Source organism: Zootoca vivipara, chromosome 2 (genome assembly GCF_965207765.1).
Source record: "Zootoca vivipara chromosome 2, rZooViv2.hap1.1, whole genome shotgun sequence".
Classification (NCBI taxonomy): Eukaryota; Metazoa; Chordata; class Lepidosauria; order Squamata; family Lacertidae; genus Zootoca; species Zootoca vivipara.
Genome location: NC_142584.1, coordinates 27,189,109 through 27,201,636, shown reverse-complemented (window position 1 = coordinate 27,201,636; position 12,528 = coordinate 27,189,109). Strand labels below are relative to the sequence as shown.

The window sequence follows — 12,528 nt, the reverse complement described above, 5'->3', positions numbered from 1 at the left end:
CTGGAAACCTTAAAGAGAAACCAGCAGACCCTTTGCTTGGAAATTAAACAAAGGGTCTGCTGGTTTCTCTTTAAGGTTTCCAGACTCAAAAGAGAGCAGGGCAATTAAAGGCACAGAAGTCCTGTCCTCTATTGAGTCTGGCAACCCTAGAGCTTCACAAAGGAAGAGCCAAGTGGAAGGAAAGCAGCAGTAGGTCAGTGGAAGCAACATTTCTGACATCTATAAGGGGCCCCCACTTTCAAAGCCAGCCTATGCTCTGTTAGGAATCCAACTACAGTAGTCTTGCCAGCCACCATGCCTCCTAATCTGCCACGTGTGTCATGAATTACACAAGCACTTCTGCATAGTCACGGAACTCCAGCTGCCACTGAGAGCAGCTCAGCAGCAAACCTCGCACACTAAAAACACATCCTCTTCCCTTGCTATTTGAAGAGCGGATAGGCCCCATCCGTTTTGTCGGCTTACTAAATCAGTTGCACCTGAAGCTGCCAGCTACTTGTGTACTTTCAATGCACGACACAGCTAACAGGAAATGGCGTTCCTCAAAACACCCACAGATGCTCCGTCAAAAAAGCTCAGAGCTCTAGAGCAGGCATCCCCAAACTGCAGCCCTCCAGATGTTTCGGCCTACAACTCCCATGATCCCTAGCTAACAGGACCAGTGGAACATGGGAATTGTAGTCCGAAACATATGGAGGGCCGAAGTTTGGGGATGCCTGCTCTAGAGGCTTCTGTATCCAGGACAGTTGTCAAATTTGGGGCAGGAGCAGGGTGGGGAGAAATCTGCAAGAAGCATGGGCTTGCCAATTGCTAGTAATAAGTTGCAATTAAGTTGTTTTTAATATACTAGTGATAATGCATTTTGCATTAATTGCTAAGCACCAATGATTAAAGTTATTAAATATAATTAAGTTTACTAGAGGAACAGGAAGATTCATCTCACAACCACTGACATGTTTGTGTGATACAGGAAGTGTGGCTCAGTGCCTGAGCTATGATGGCCAAGTTGTATTATATTATTCTTTGCAAGTTTTTCTACTTTTAAAATCTTTTTGTTTTAGACAAAGGTAACAAGACAAAGGTCAGAAGGAGCCCCAGACTTGCTCACGCAGTCACCTATAAGACAAAATCCATAGGTGGCCCTTTAACAGTGGGCAGCTGATAAATATGTTTTGCCTTTCTGGTTTTCAAAAAATCTCAAAAGCTGAACACAAACAGCCTGAAACTTCAAAGCTGAGCCAAATTTCCGTATTCACTCTTAACAAAGGAATAAAGAAATTCATGAGGAGTGGGTGGGGACACAGCAATTTCATTGGAAAAAGTAAGCATTTTCTTCAAGCTTTTTCCATCCAAGATTTTACAATTTCTCACTGGAAGAAATCCATTCTCAGTACATATTGAATGTTTTTATTACAGCAGCCCAAACACATTCCTAGAATACAGTTGATTAATATTTAGCAAGATGTCTGTGTAGAAAGAATGGAGATTGTGTTTTTTAAAAAAAGCTGTAAAGCATTTTGGGGGGGCGGGTAAGAGGCAGTCCTTTTCTTAAAAAAAATCCATAAATCAAATTAAACCACTGATACCATGGGAGCTGCCACCCTGTTGATTTTGTATTTGTTCTTCTAACTTCTGCAATTTGCTTATTTTAAAAATAGACTTTGTTCAGCTGCCCATGTTGTGACATGGCTAAAGTCCTCAGTTCCTTCTCAGATAGGTGCTTGGCAAGAGTCAAACACACGCAGCCTGACTCCCACGCCAGCTTTACTGAGAAATTGCCACGAGTTCAACAGGAATCGCTCCCGATGACTTAGGATTCTACCTAGTAATAGCCTACAGTATGTATTTTTTGCTTATGCAGAAGATAACTAATATCTTAGTTGGAGCAATTTGTTCCCACTCCAACAGCAGTCTACCCTAAGCATGCGTTGCCTAATACTGTAATGGCATATCTGTAAGATTTAATTAAGGGCAGAGAGGGCAACAAGATGAGACCAAGGCCCAATGAAACGTAATCTTCCCAATCTACCTTCCCCTCCATTACCAGCATTGCTGAGAAAAATAACAGAACCAGCTTTCAAAGAGCTCTTCAAGCGGTGGCACCAGAGGCGTAGAAGGATATAGAATCATAGAATGGTAAGCGTTGGAAGGGACCCAAAGGGTCATCTAGTTCAACCTCCTGCAATGCAGGAATCTCAGCTACAGCATTCAGTAGTCCAGCAACTTTCAATTAAAGCTTAGTAGCCTGAGCAGAATTCAGATTCCTATCCTTACATCTTGCACTTCCTAAAGCTCAGATCTGCTAATACGGGCCTCTAGGTGCCTCATAGTTCAGTGGAAAGGAACAACACGTTTGTAGTTCAAAGCTCCTATGTGAATCCCTGGCATTGCAAGTCCAGATGAGACCCTGGAGAGCTGCTGCCACTCAGTGTAAACAGTGCTGAACTGGACCGTTTGACTCTAGGACAGCGTTCTGTATTCCACTTGGGCTTTGAGATATCAAAAGGCAAAGCCAGCATTGTTTCTAGGTTAGCCTTCCCTGTTCTTTTGCCATACAGATTATTATTATTATTATTATTATTATTATTATTATTATTATTCTAGTTGGCCACAGGAAACTCCTGTAGCCAATCAGAAGCCGTGGAAGCCCCGTCGGGCATTTGGGTTCCAAAAGAACATTTGCAAACCGGAACAATTATTTCTGGGATTGCAGCGTTCGTCAGCCAAAACGTCCAAGTTCCAAGGCATTCGACAACCAAGGTACGACTGTACTGCCCTATACCTGCAGGTCTCCAGGCGGTTCGCAACGTAAAAGCACAAAATACATAAACAAGAACAAAAACAAGAGCAATCCAATCTCAAATGTGCTTTGAGATATCAGAAGGCAAAGGCAGCATCGTTTCCAGGTCAGCCTTCCCTGTCCTTTTGCCCTCCAGATGTTTTTGACTACAACTTTCATCAGCCCCAGCTGGCAGTCAATTGTCAGGGATGGGAGTTATGGCCCAGCAACATTTGGAGGGCAGCAAAAGCTGGGGAAGGCTCTTCCAGGTGGACTATTTTTTGGGGCGGGGGACAGGAAGGAAGACAGTCCTTTATTTCTAGGATCATGACTTAATCCTGAAAACTAAAGCTTCGCAGAATGACAGCCAACACAATTTACACTAGCACAACTGCATTCTTTTGGAAGTATCCGTCTGGCAATCTACCTTTCTGGTTAACGTGACAAGTTGACAAAAGTCCGCTCACTTTGCCATGTTCTCTCATGACATGCCAAGGTAGGGCAGAAATTCATTTTGACTGTTTTATGGAGAGCACCCTAAGAGACTGTTATGGATGATTGGTTAGGAAGTTCTGATGAGGCTCATCTGTGTGAACGTTTTGTGCAAGTCCCAACAGGGACCCTACAATCCGAAGATGGTGAACGCCAAATAAATTCATGTAACTCTTTGAAACGGACAGCCTGCCTCTTAAGGAACAGAATTCTCAAATGGAGGAAGTGTGTGGGCGACAGAATGAGAGCACCATTTTCTTGCTATCATTGTACTCCTATACTTTATTCTATCCAGGATTTCTTAAGAAGCTACACCTGACCTTTAAGGCGCTGGGGGGAAGGGGGGAGGAGAGGGAATCCATGATGTTTTGATGCTATCGAGGGAGCAGCCTCTCTGTAGGTCTTATTTTTTGCAACCAATTACATATGTACTAGTTCAGGCACATCCCCAAACTGCGGCCCTCCAGATGTTTTGGCCTACAACTCCCATGATCCCTAGCTAGCAGGACCAGTGGTCGGGGAAGATGGGAATTGTAGTCCAAAAACATCTGGAGGGCCGAAGTTTGGGGATGCCTGTACTAGCTGGATGACCATACATGTCAGGCATGACAGCGTTTGGCACCTTGCTCTGTTCTGCACCATTTAAGAACTGAAATCATCTGAAAACTGAAGCAGAACAGAAGCTTGCCCATCGAGTTCAAGTGCTTCTTTTGTGGGCTCTCAGCTAGCGAGTGAGAAAGAATTCCAGAGGTCATCTAATCCAAGAATGGAGAACCTATTGCATCCAAAGTACCCCCTGCAGATTATGACCAGAGACCCGAAACAGCAGCATATGCTTAGATTGCATGCACAATAATATTGGCCCCCAAGGACAACCAAAGTTGCAATAAATGTACTCAAAACCTCCTGGTGTTTTTGGAAAGGTTTATAATCCTTTGCAATGACTGCATGACACACAATTTTCCTTCCTTCGGCATACAGCCCCCAAAGAGCAACAGGTGCCCATCAGGTCTCCAGGCCCTCGTGCCTCCCCACTTTCCAGCTAGTCTTTGCAACCCAGACCCTAGGCTAGCTGCAGAACATCAAATGCACTTTCAACATATCCATTTAATATTTACATTCAAGCAATTCATAATAATTGGAAGCTTATAGTTTAGACATTTCTAGTAGCAGCAGTTTCTATAATAGCTTGTTTAGATTTAGATAATGATTATTATTATTAACTTTTTTTTTTGCACACTGAAAACAAGAATGCGTTGGACACAGTATCAAAAAATATATACCAGAGGAAAAGGGATGGTCCTGCAGTTTTATGAAAAGGAAAAGTAAGGGGGGGGGGGGGGTAAAACAAAAACCAGAAGTGGCTTTTAAAAAGGGACAAAAATGAAAATATTCTGATATAGCTTTTAATATATATATAATATATGTATTTAATATAATTATATATATATATAGGGCAAATCTAGGGAAACTCCATAAATCTAGTCTTTTCTTAATATTTCATTATATAAATACCTACAAATAAATATAATTGCGTGGCCCACCTTGGAGGGGAGGCGGGCTGCCTTCAGCTCAAACAATACATTTTCAGCAACACCACATACAAACGGGAGCAAGAACGACTCGACAAGTTAGCACTGTTAAAATATAATACTATGTAACTCTCCCGTCAAGTTAACTGGGAAGCTGCCACCCTGACGTACTTCCGGGTGCACGAGACCCATGGAGGGTGAAGATCTACCCCCCCTCCCCCCAAGGAACCAACCAAGATGGAAGACCACCCTCTAGCGAAGGAGAATCGCCGCACCCCACCCTCCCTTCTTCTGGGGCGTGGCGGGGGTCGTGGGCCACGTCTGATCTTCGCGGGTGGCACCATAGAGTTACTCTCTGGGCAGAACAATACCTTAGAGGAGGAGGGGGGTGGGGGTGGGGTGTCATGTGTTAGGCTGCCCAGGGAGAGGGCCGAAGCCTGCGCCTCCTCACACTGTCACATATTCCTTAAAGGTCACAGTCAGGCAGTTCGCCGTCACATCCGTTATGATTATATTCCCAAAGAAAGGCTTGAACTCCGGCACTGGGGGCTCCTCCTCCTCTTCTTCCTCCACCTCAAAGTGTTCCACCGGCTTTGGAGGTTCTGGCACCGGCGGGTCGGCCGGTGCCGGCAAAGTCTCTGGCTTAATGTGCACCAGGCCAGGCTCACTGTCCCCCCGCACCTTGACGCACCGCAAGTCTATGGGCTCGTCCAAGTCAGAGTCCAGCAGGATAACCTCGGGTTGGGAGGCAGGAAGCGCTCGGGTCTCGGGTCTCTCCGGGGTAGGGGGGCTGAGGCAGGTAGGGGTGCTGATGCTCCGGGAAGTGAGCCGCTTCTTGCCGCCCTCCTTGTCCCTGTGGGGTTCAGAGAGGCAGCGCTTGCGCGGCCCAACGCAGCTGGGCGAGAGGTTCAGCCCAACGCATGACGCCGCAGCAGCAGCAGAGTTCTGTTCCTGCGGCCTGGAGTCCAGGGACCACGGGGCGAGGTTGGGCTTGGTGGTGAGCTGCAGAGGTTGCTGCTCAGAAATGGAGGGCTCTTTGCTAGGGGCTGTAGTCTTTTGGCAGTTGGTCCCATGATCGGCAGGCGCTTTACTTGCCTCTGCCCCAGATTTCCCTTGGAGGTCGCCGCCTGGCCATCTCTCCGCCCCGGGCTTTTTCCACGACTCCTGCCTCTCCTCGGAGGCCCCCCTCTTAGCAGTCCTGTCCTCAGCCACCCGCTTCTTGGGTGCCTCTCCGGATTTGATCTTCACGGCCTGCATGCCGTTCTCCATGTACTTGCTCATGACAATCACAATGCGGCCGTTCTTGTTCTTGTTCTTGACGATCTTCATCTTGCCGCCAATCCCGTTGCCGGTCACGCCGTCCCGGGGAGGGGGCGGTGGAGGCGGCCCCGTGCCGCTGGAAAGGTTCTTCTCTGCGCTGCTCTTCCCTTCGGCACCCCCCAGGTTCTTCACAGGGTTCAGCAGGCTTTTTGCGGAGCCATGAGACCATTTGTCCATGTGGGACATCAAGGGGCTCTTGCTGTGGTCCAAGCAGGCCTGCCCTTGCTGAGGCTCCTTGCTGCCGGGCTGGTAATGGGGCTCGTACATCTTGGGGTCAGGCTGGTAGTGGTGGTGCTTCTTGCTGTTCAGCTGGTAGTAGTACTTCCCTTTGCCGTGAGACTTGATGTTGCTCTCCTTGCCATTGGGCTGGTACTGGTGGTGCTTCTTACTGTTGAGTTCGTACTGATGCTGCTGGCTTTTGCCAGAGCTGCCCAGGTCCAGCTTGGGCCTGTTCTCCACGGCAGGGTCTTGGAGGCCAGTGAGGACATTGGAACGGCGTGCAAAGGATGGCAGCTGTAAGAAGGAGCGGGGAGGGGGAAAATAGTCCATTAAGGGCTTTGAAAGAGAGAGGAGGGCAGGTCCATTTTACAAGCCTATTGAAACAGATCCTAATTTTTAACAGCAACAGTTTTTAAAGGATGCTCCAAACAGGGGTTCTCCAGCTGTTTTTGGACTACAAATCCCATCATCCCTGACCGCGGGTCCTGCTAGCTAGGGATGATGGGAGTTGTAGTCCAAAAAACAGCTGGAGACCTAAGTTTGGGGAAACCCTGTTCTAAAATGCCTAGTCCAACAACCTCATCCCACCTTTCCCCTAACTGGCTGAGATATAGGTTAAACTAGAGGCGACAAGGCATCCTTTTACTCAATGGGCCTTTGGAGCACAAGGGGGGAAAAGATGTCTAAGAAATGTATGTTGAAATTGGGGCAGGCTGGGGCAGGGACAATGCTGCTGTGAACAGCACTCCTTGGCTCCTGTTACATACTTCTTGCATTGTGGGTCTCCGCAAGTGAAGCAGGAAGTGTATTTTACAGCCAACCAGGCCACCAAACACAGAATGAAGGTGGAAGCGAACACCTAAGACTCCACCAATAAATCTCTTTTGCGGGACACAGAGGGCTCAGTCATGGTCACCCACGACAGAGACCACATTTGCTGGGCCTTCTCAGAATATATTCCACACATGCTGGCAAAAGGACCTATGAAGTCACAGGATAGCCAGGGCTTCCTCTGCTATTTACAGTTAACAAGGCATGTGTGTGTGTGTGTGTGTGTGTGTGTGTGTGTGTACAAACACGCTGTCTCCCAGAGTATGATGAAACCAAGATGAAATTCTCTTCCCCTGGGAAAGGCACCAGACAAGGAAGCGGATATTTATTAATTAAACAAAAACAGAACAGGCGTTCAGAAAGCCTTTGAAAAAAATCTGCTTGCTCAGCAAGATTCCCATTTCAGGATATGGTTAGATCTACAGTACTGTTATTTTCTTATCTCACTTTGAAAGTTAGGAGAGTAGGAAGCAGAGGAAGTGATTGGATTTACCTGAACCACCAATGGCTTTGGTTTGGGTCCTCGTTTGCGGTACCCCATAAGTTGCTCCTGCCTCTCCCTGAAGAGATATAAAAATCAATAGCGATGCAATTAGGAAACCTCTCTCCCAGCAACACACCAAAGAGGACAAGGGAGAGAAAAGTGTCCTTTACCGTGCGGGTTAACCATGAACACAAGATTAAGGCTGCAATGCTAAGCACTCTTACTTGGGAGTAAGCCACACTGAACACAGTGGGACTTCTAAGTAAGGAATCACAGAGCTAGGCAGCATTTTTACTGCAGAGCAGCAGCAGGAGGCTACAGCACTAAAGGCAACAAGACAAAATGCTAAAAGGTCACGGGAATTAACACAAGCCAGCAAGCACTGCTGCCTCGAGCCCCTACAGGGTATCAGTTATTCCGGCGGAGAGGGACGAAATGCACAGACAAGCAAAGGGTGGGAGAAAATTTCACACAGCACCAAAAAAACACCTTTCACGCTTTGCACATGTAAATGCTAAGGCAGGGTAACAAGTGGAAGAGCAACTTAAAAAACAATAACCCAGAATACACAGAGTAACCTAATATGGGTAAGAAATACTCCCTCCAAATTAGTATGCAACCTTGCACACTTTCCAGGGAATGAGTTCCACCAAATTCAGTCGGACTTACTCTTGTATAGGATTGCACTGTTAGTGCAATGCATGAAAATGTTCTGCATCTCTATCCCCAAGAAATTATCAAGATCTAGGAATTCATAGACAAGTAAATAAATAAAAATCTAGTTCTCATGGAGACCAGCATTTTCCACAACCATGCAAAGAGGCATAGAAACGCAATAGCTTTTGAAACCAGCCAATCTGATATTTTGCAACAAAACAAGTCATTGAATTACTATGGCCAAGTCTCTCAGGGGGCCATTTTAGCACTTTAAATGGGGCTGAAATATATCTTTTCCGAGGGCCCTTTATTTTGTTTTGCTAACTAACCCACCATTTTGGTAGAAGTTTTAATTTTAAAATGTCAAAACAAATACAGATGCTGCAATTCTAAGAACATTTGGGAGAAAGCAAGTCCTACGTAGACGACAGTCCAATCCTATCAATGTCTATTCAAAAGTAGGTTTCCTTTAGTTTGATGGGGCTTATTCCAAGAAAAGTAAAATCACACTCTCTAAGTTGAGTTTATTTCCAATGAAACATACACCTAAGGTTTTGCTTACAGCTAGGTCATAAAAGCTCACTGAAAACCATGGGGAAGGGGCTTATTTCTGAATAAACATGGTTAGGAGAACCTGGGTGGAAACAATGACTGCAGACTTTTAAGCTTTTCTTTCTGCTCACACTCCCCTCCCTGCCACAGGAGACATTCTTTATTGGGTCCTTTTTTGCTTCTCTTAAGAAACCACCCATGAACATAGCAATCTACAAGGAGTGTGTAGACAGAAAAGTGCAAGTGTGCAGTGGCAGTAGAGGGAGATCTTGTGTAATGGCAAAATGGCAAAAACATCTGGGTGCTGACAGCAAATCCTAGACAAAGTGCATCCAGAGGGGAAGTCCAGGCAAGTCCCCACCCTCCTTGCACTCAACGTCCCACCCATCCCACGTGCTGCCTGCAGAGGAGATGGGAGTCACGAAAGCAAGCAAGCAAACACACACACACATACACACACAACGCGACAGGAAAGCAGGAACTGCCCTAGATGCTAATCACCTCATTAGGATTCACATAATGCGCCCCTTCCCCCCACCGCTGCCTCGGAGGCCACTCATGGACTGAAGAGGGAGGGGATAACGTGCTCCAGGCGCCTGAACCGCAAAATAACCAAATTATCGATCGAACGCGGGAAAGGGAGGGGCGGAGCTCGAGGAGGTGCCGCCACTACCAGGGGCTGGCCGGAGCGGAACAGGGGCAATGCAAAGGCAGCAACTACGGTAGCGCCGTTTCCAAGGTGTGCAGTTAAGGCACCTGGAGAAGCCACCTCTCTTTCTCCGTACCCCCCCCCCCCCATATCCTGCAAGGCCCAGCGTCCTCAAGCTTCGGGCAGCTTGGCAAACGCACCGAGTGGTGACTGTGGTGGGAGCAAAAAATAAATGCAAGTGCCTCTCCCCGACGTCGCCTCCTATTTCCCAAGTTTACACTTCGGGTTGCGCCAAAATCCTAAGGGAAACGAGGCGCACGCATAAAAGGCAAGCCTATGGCAGCAGCAGCGCCGTATGCACTGGGAGCGACCCAATCTCCAGCTGAGGCAGCCTGGGCTCGACGAGAGCAGCATTTTGCAGCCACACACACACGACGTGGGAGGGGCTCTCTGCGAGAGGTTTCCGCAGCAGCGATTCTCCCCAGGCAGGCTTTCAGAAAATGCCAAGCGCAAGAGCGGCCAAGCTGGCGAGCGGCGCGCACACCCGCCGCCTCTCCCTTCCGTCACGTGCCAACACCACCACCTTGCAACGACCGAGGCAAGGCAACTCGAGCGTCGTCCGGAAAGGAAGTCCCTGCTCTGCAGCGGCGAATGGGTTAAAACGGAGTTCCGTCACGCGCAGCGCCGCTTGCACAAGTCTGCCACGCTCCCAGCGACCTGTGCTACTGCAGCAGCAGCAAAGGAAAGGTCCTCGGCACTCCGCGGCCCACCCCGGGACTACGCACCTCCCGCGCAAAAGCCGTGGCTGTTTCTAGGCTCCCCACTCGTCCACCGAAAATGGATCTGGGTGTACAGCTCCTGACACGGACAGACAGGCAGAAAAACAGACATCCCCTTTGCTCCATAAGCTCTCACCTGTTCTGAAAGGCGATTAAGAGTCTGGGATCCAGGATGTTTTCCTCCGGCTCCCACGTGTTATACCTTGCAAAGGAAATAAAAGGAGGTTTTTATTTATTTATTTATTTATTTTAAATGCACACCACTTAGCTATATAGTGCAGTACTGTAATTCACATTTGTAGTTCTCGATGGGAGCTCTTAAACACACACACACACACTCACTCTCAAGCTGCATGTTAAGGGGCCATTTTAGAGACTGGCCAAGTTAGCCGCCGCCCCCCTCAGGCTTCCCAAGACAGATTTCAAAGTGCGCATTCAGGACTCCAGCCGCTACAGGGAACTGGGGGGATGGGCGGAGGGGCTGTAGTTTGGGCAGGCGGAGCAGAGAATCTTGTTTATTTAGCGGGGTTATTATTCCGGAGGAATGCCATGCATGCGGCAGCGGGCCAAAAGCTCCCCCCTTCCAAATCTGCCCCCTCCGCCGTCTCGGTATCCTACCCAGTTCCAGCGCCTTTCCCGCCCCCGCCCCCTCCTCGTACGCTCTGTCATCCAGACCCCCACGGAGCTGCCGAGCTCCCGCACGTCGTCTCTGATCCAGCAGAAGTAGCAGCACGGACCGAGGGACGGTCAAGTTCAATCGCAGTCCCCTCCCAGCCAGTAGGGCAGCACCCTGGTGACAGTGAGTGGCCGCCTTCCCCCGGGTGTCTCTCTCCCTCTCGGGCCCGATTCGAGGATTTAAATCGGATCCTATTCAATGCATTATTTATTTATTTGTGGGAGTCCTCCCCCTTCCCCTGCTCTCGCCCTCCCTTCTCTCCTCGATCTCGGGTCTGCTCGGTTCTGCAATATGGAGCCTGCTTTCCAAGGAGCCATTTTCTGCAACTGCTGAACATCAGTCGCCGCCTTGCCTTCTTTCTCTCTCTGAAGCTGCTGGCTCTGCACTGCTCTGCCTCGTTTCTCTAGGATGCCCTCCCCCACCCCAAATTACATGCACACCCCCTCCTTTTTATGCATGCGTTAAAAAAAAACAACCGATGCATTTTCCGGATTGCTGGAGCATGCAAGCGAAGTGCGTTAGCAGGCAGGCAAGCCAGCAGACTCTGCAGCCCGCTCGAAGGTCCCCCGTCGCCCTTCCCCAGGACTTACTTTGAGGACCACCCTCTCCATTTGACCAGATACTCCACTCGGCCCTGCAAATAAAATAAGGGGAGGGGGGAGGAATAAAAGACGTCAGTCTCCTGAAAGATCCCCACCACCACGCAGTCTTCAGACCAGCAGCCCTCCCTTCTCCGCCCTCCACCCTGGAGCTGCAAGGACCGTCGCTCGCTCACCTTCCGGATACGCTTCTTTTCTATGCTTTCCACCGCAAAGACATGCTCGCCCACCGTCGGCAGCTCCATTTTGGGTAGGAGGGTGGGTGGCTGGAGGAGGGGAGCGTGAGATCGGGCGGGGCAGGGAGGGGGGAAACCCTAGGGCTGGGGTGTCTTGCAGTCAGACAGCGCTCTCCGGCTCTCTCGCTCTCTCCGCTCGCTTCGCCTTCCCAGACAACTGAGCTCCAGCCTCCTGCAGCAGCGCAACTCATGCAAATCATCGCAGAGACGTCACGGGGGGCGGGGAGCTCGCTGCCTGTCAAAGAGAAAAGCGGCTCAGGGATTGGCTCGGCGCCGTTGAGGGGCGGGAAAAGCGGGGGAGGGGAAACGGAGAGAACGTTAGGGAGGCGGGGGAGAAGGGGCTTCGATTTAATCCCCCCCGCATGAAGGCGGTGTGTGAGAGTGGGGGGGGGGAGAGGGTTGACTGCTCCATTGCTCAGCAATCTACGCTAGTCAGCTCCCCCACCTAAAATTTCGAAATCCGCCAGTGTAAAAAAAAAACGTCTCCAGGATGGTATTCAGTCTCTCTGGATAGCAACACTGTGCCCTTTGGCAAAGTCCTATGCAGGGAAGGAATCTAGATTTTCATTTTCGGGGACCAAACCGGAGGACTGAGGAGTTGCAAAGTAGCACCCCCCTCCCCCCCCAAAAAAAACCTTATGGATTTTTCTGACGGCTTCGTAGCGTCAGAAGCATAGGGGCTGATCCGCAAAGTTTTCCATTCATTTGCTGGGGGGGGGGTTG

General features: G+C 49.1%; 1 protein-coding gene across 1 annotated transcript; it reads right to left on the bottom strand.

Moving 5' to 3' along the window:
* Positions 1-4,181: 4,181 nt before the first annotated feature.
* Positions 4,182-11,964, bottom strand: CBX4 (chromobox 4). The gene is made up of 5 exons (XM_035104183.3): positions 11,746-11,964; positions 11,561-11,604; positions 10,431-10,496; positions 7,667-7,733; positions 4,182-6,636 (listed from the first exon to the last, which is right to left on the bottom strand). Exons 1-5 carry the CDS (start codon positions 11,812-11,814, stop codon positions 5,251-5,253), a joined length of 1,632 nt encoding a protein of 543 aa, XP_034960074.1. The 5' UTR covers positions 11,815-11,964; the 3' UTR covers positions 4,182-5,250.
* Between the last annotated feature and the right edge of the window lie 564 nt (positions 11,965-12,528).

Coding starts and splice junctions, on each gene's coding strand:
- CBX4 (XM_035104183.3), bottom strand. CDS start 11,814: ATGGAGCTGCCGACGGTGGGCGAGCATGTCTTTGCGGTGGAAAGCATA. Junction 11,605..11,745: donor AAAAGAAGCGTATCCGGAAG/GTGAGCGAGCGA, acceptor TTTTATTTGCAG/GGCCGAGTGGAGTATCTGGT. Junction 7,734..10,430: donor TTAATCGCCTTTCAGAACAG/GTGAGAGCTTAT, acceptor ATATCTCTTCAG/GGAGAGGCAGGAGCAACTTA.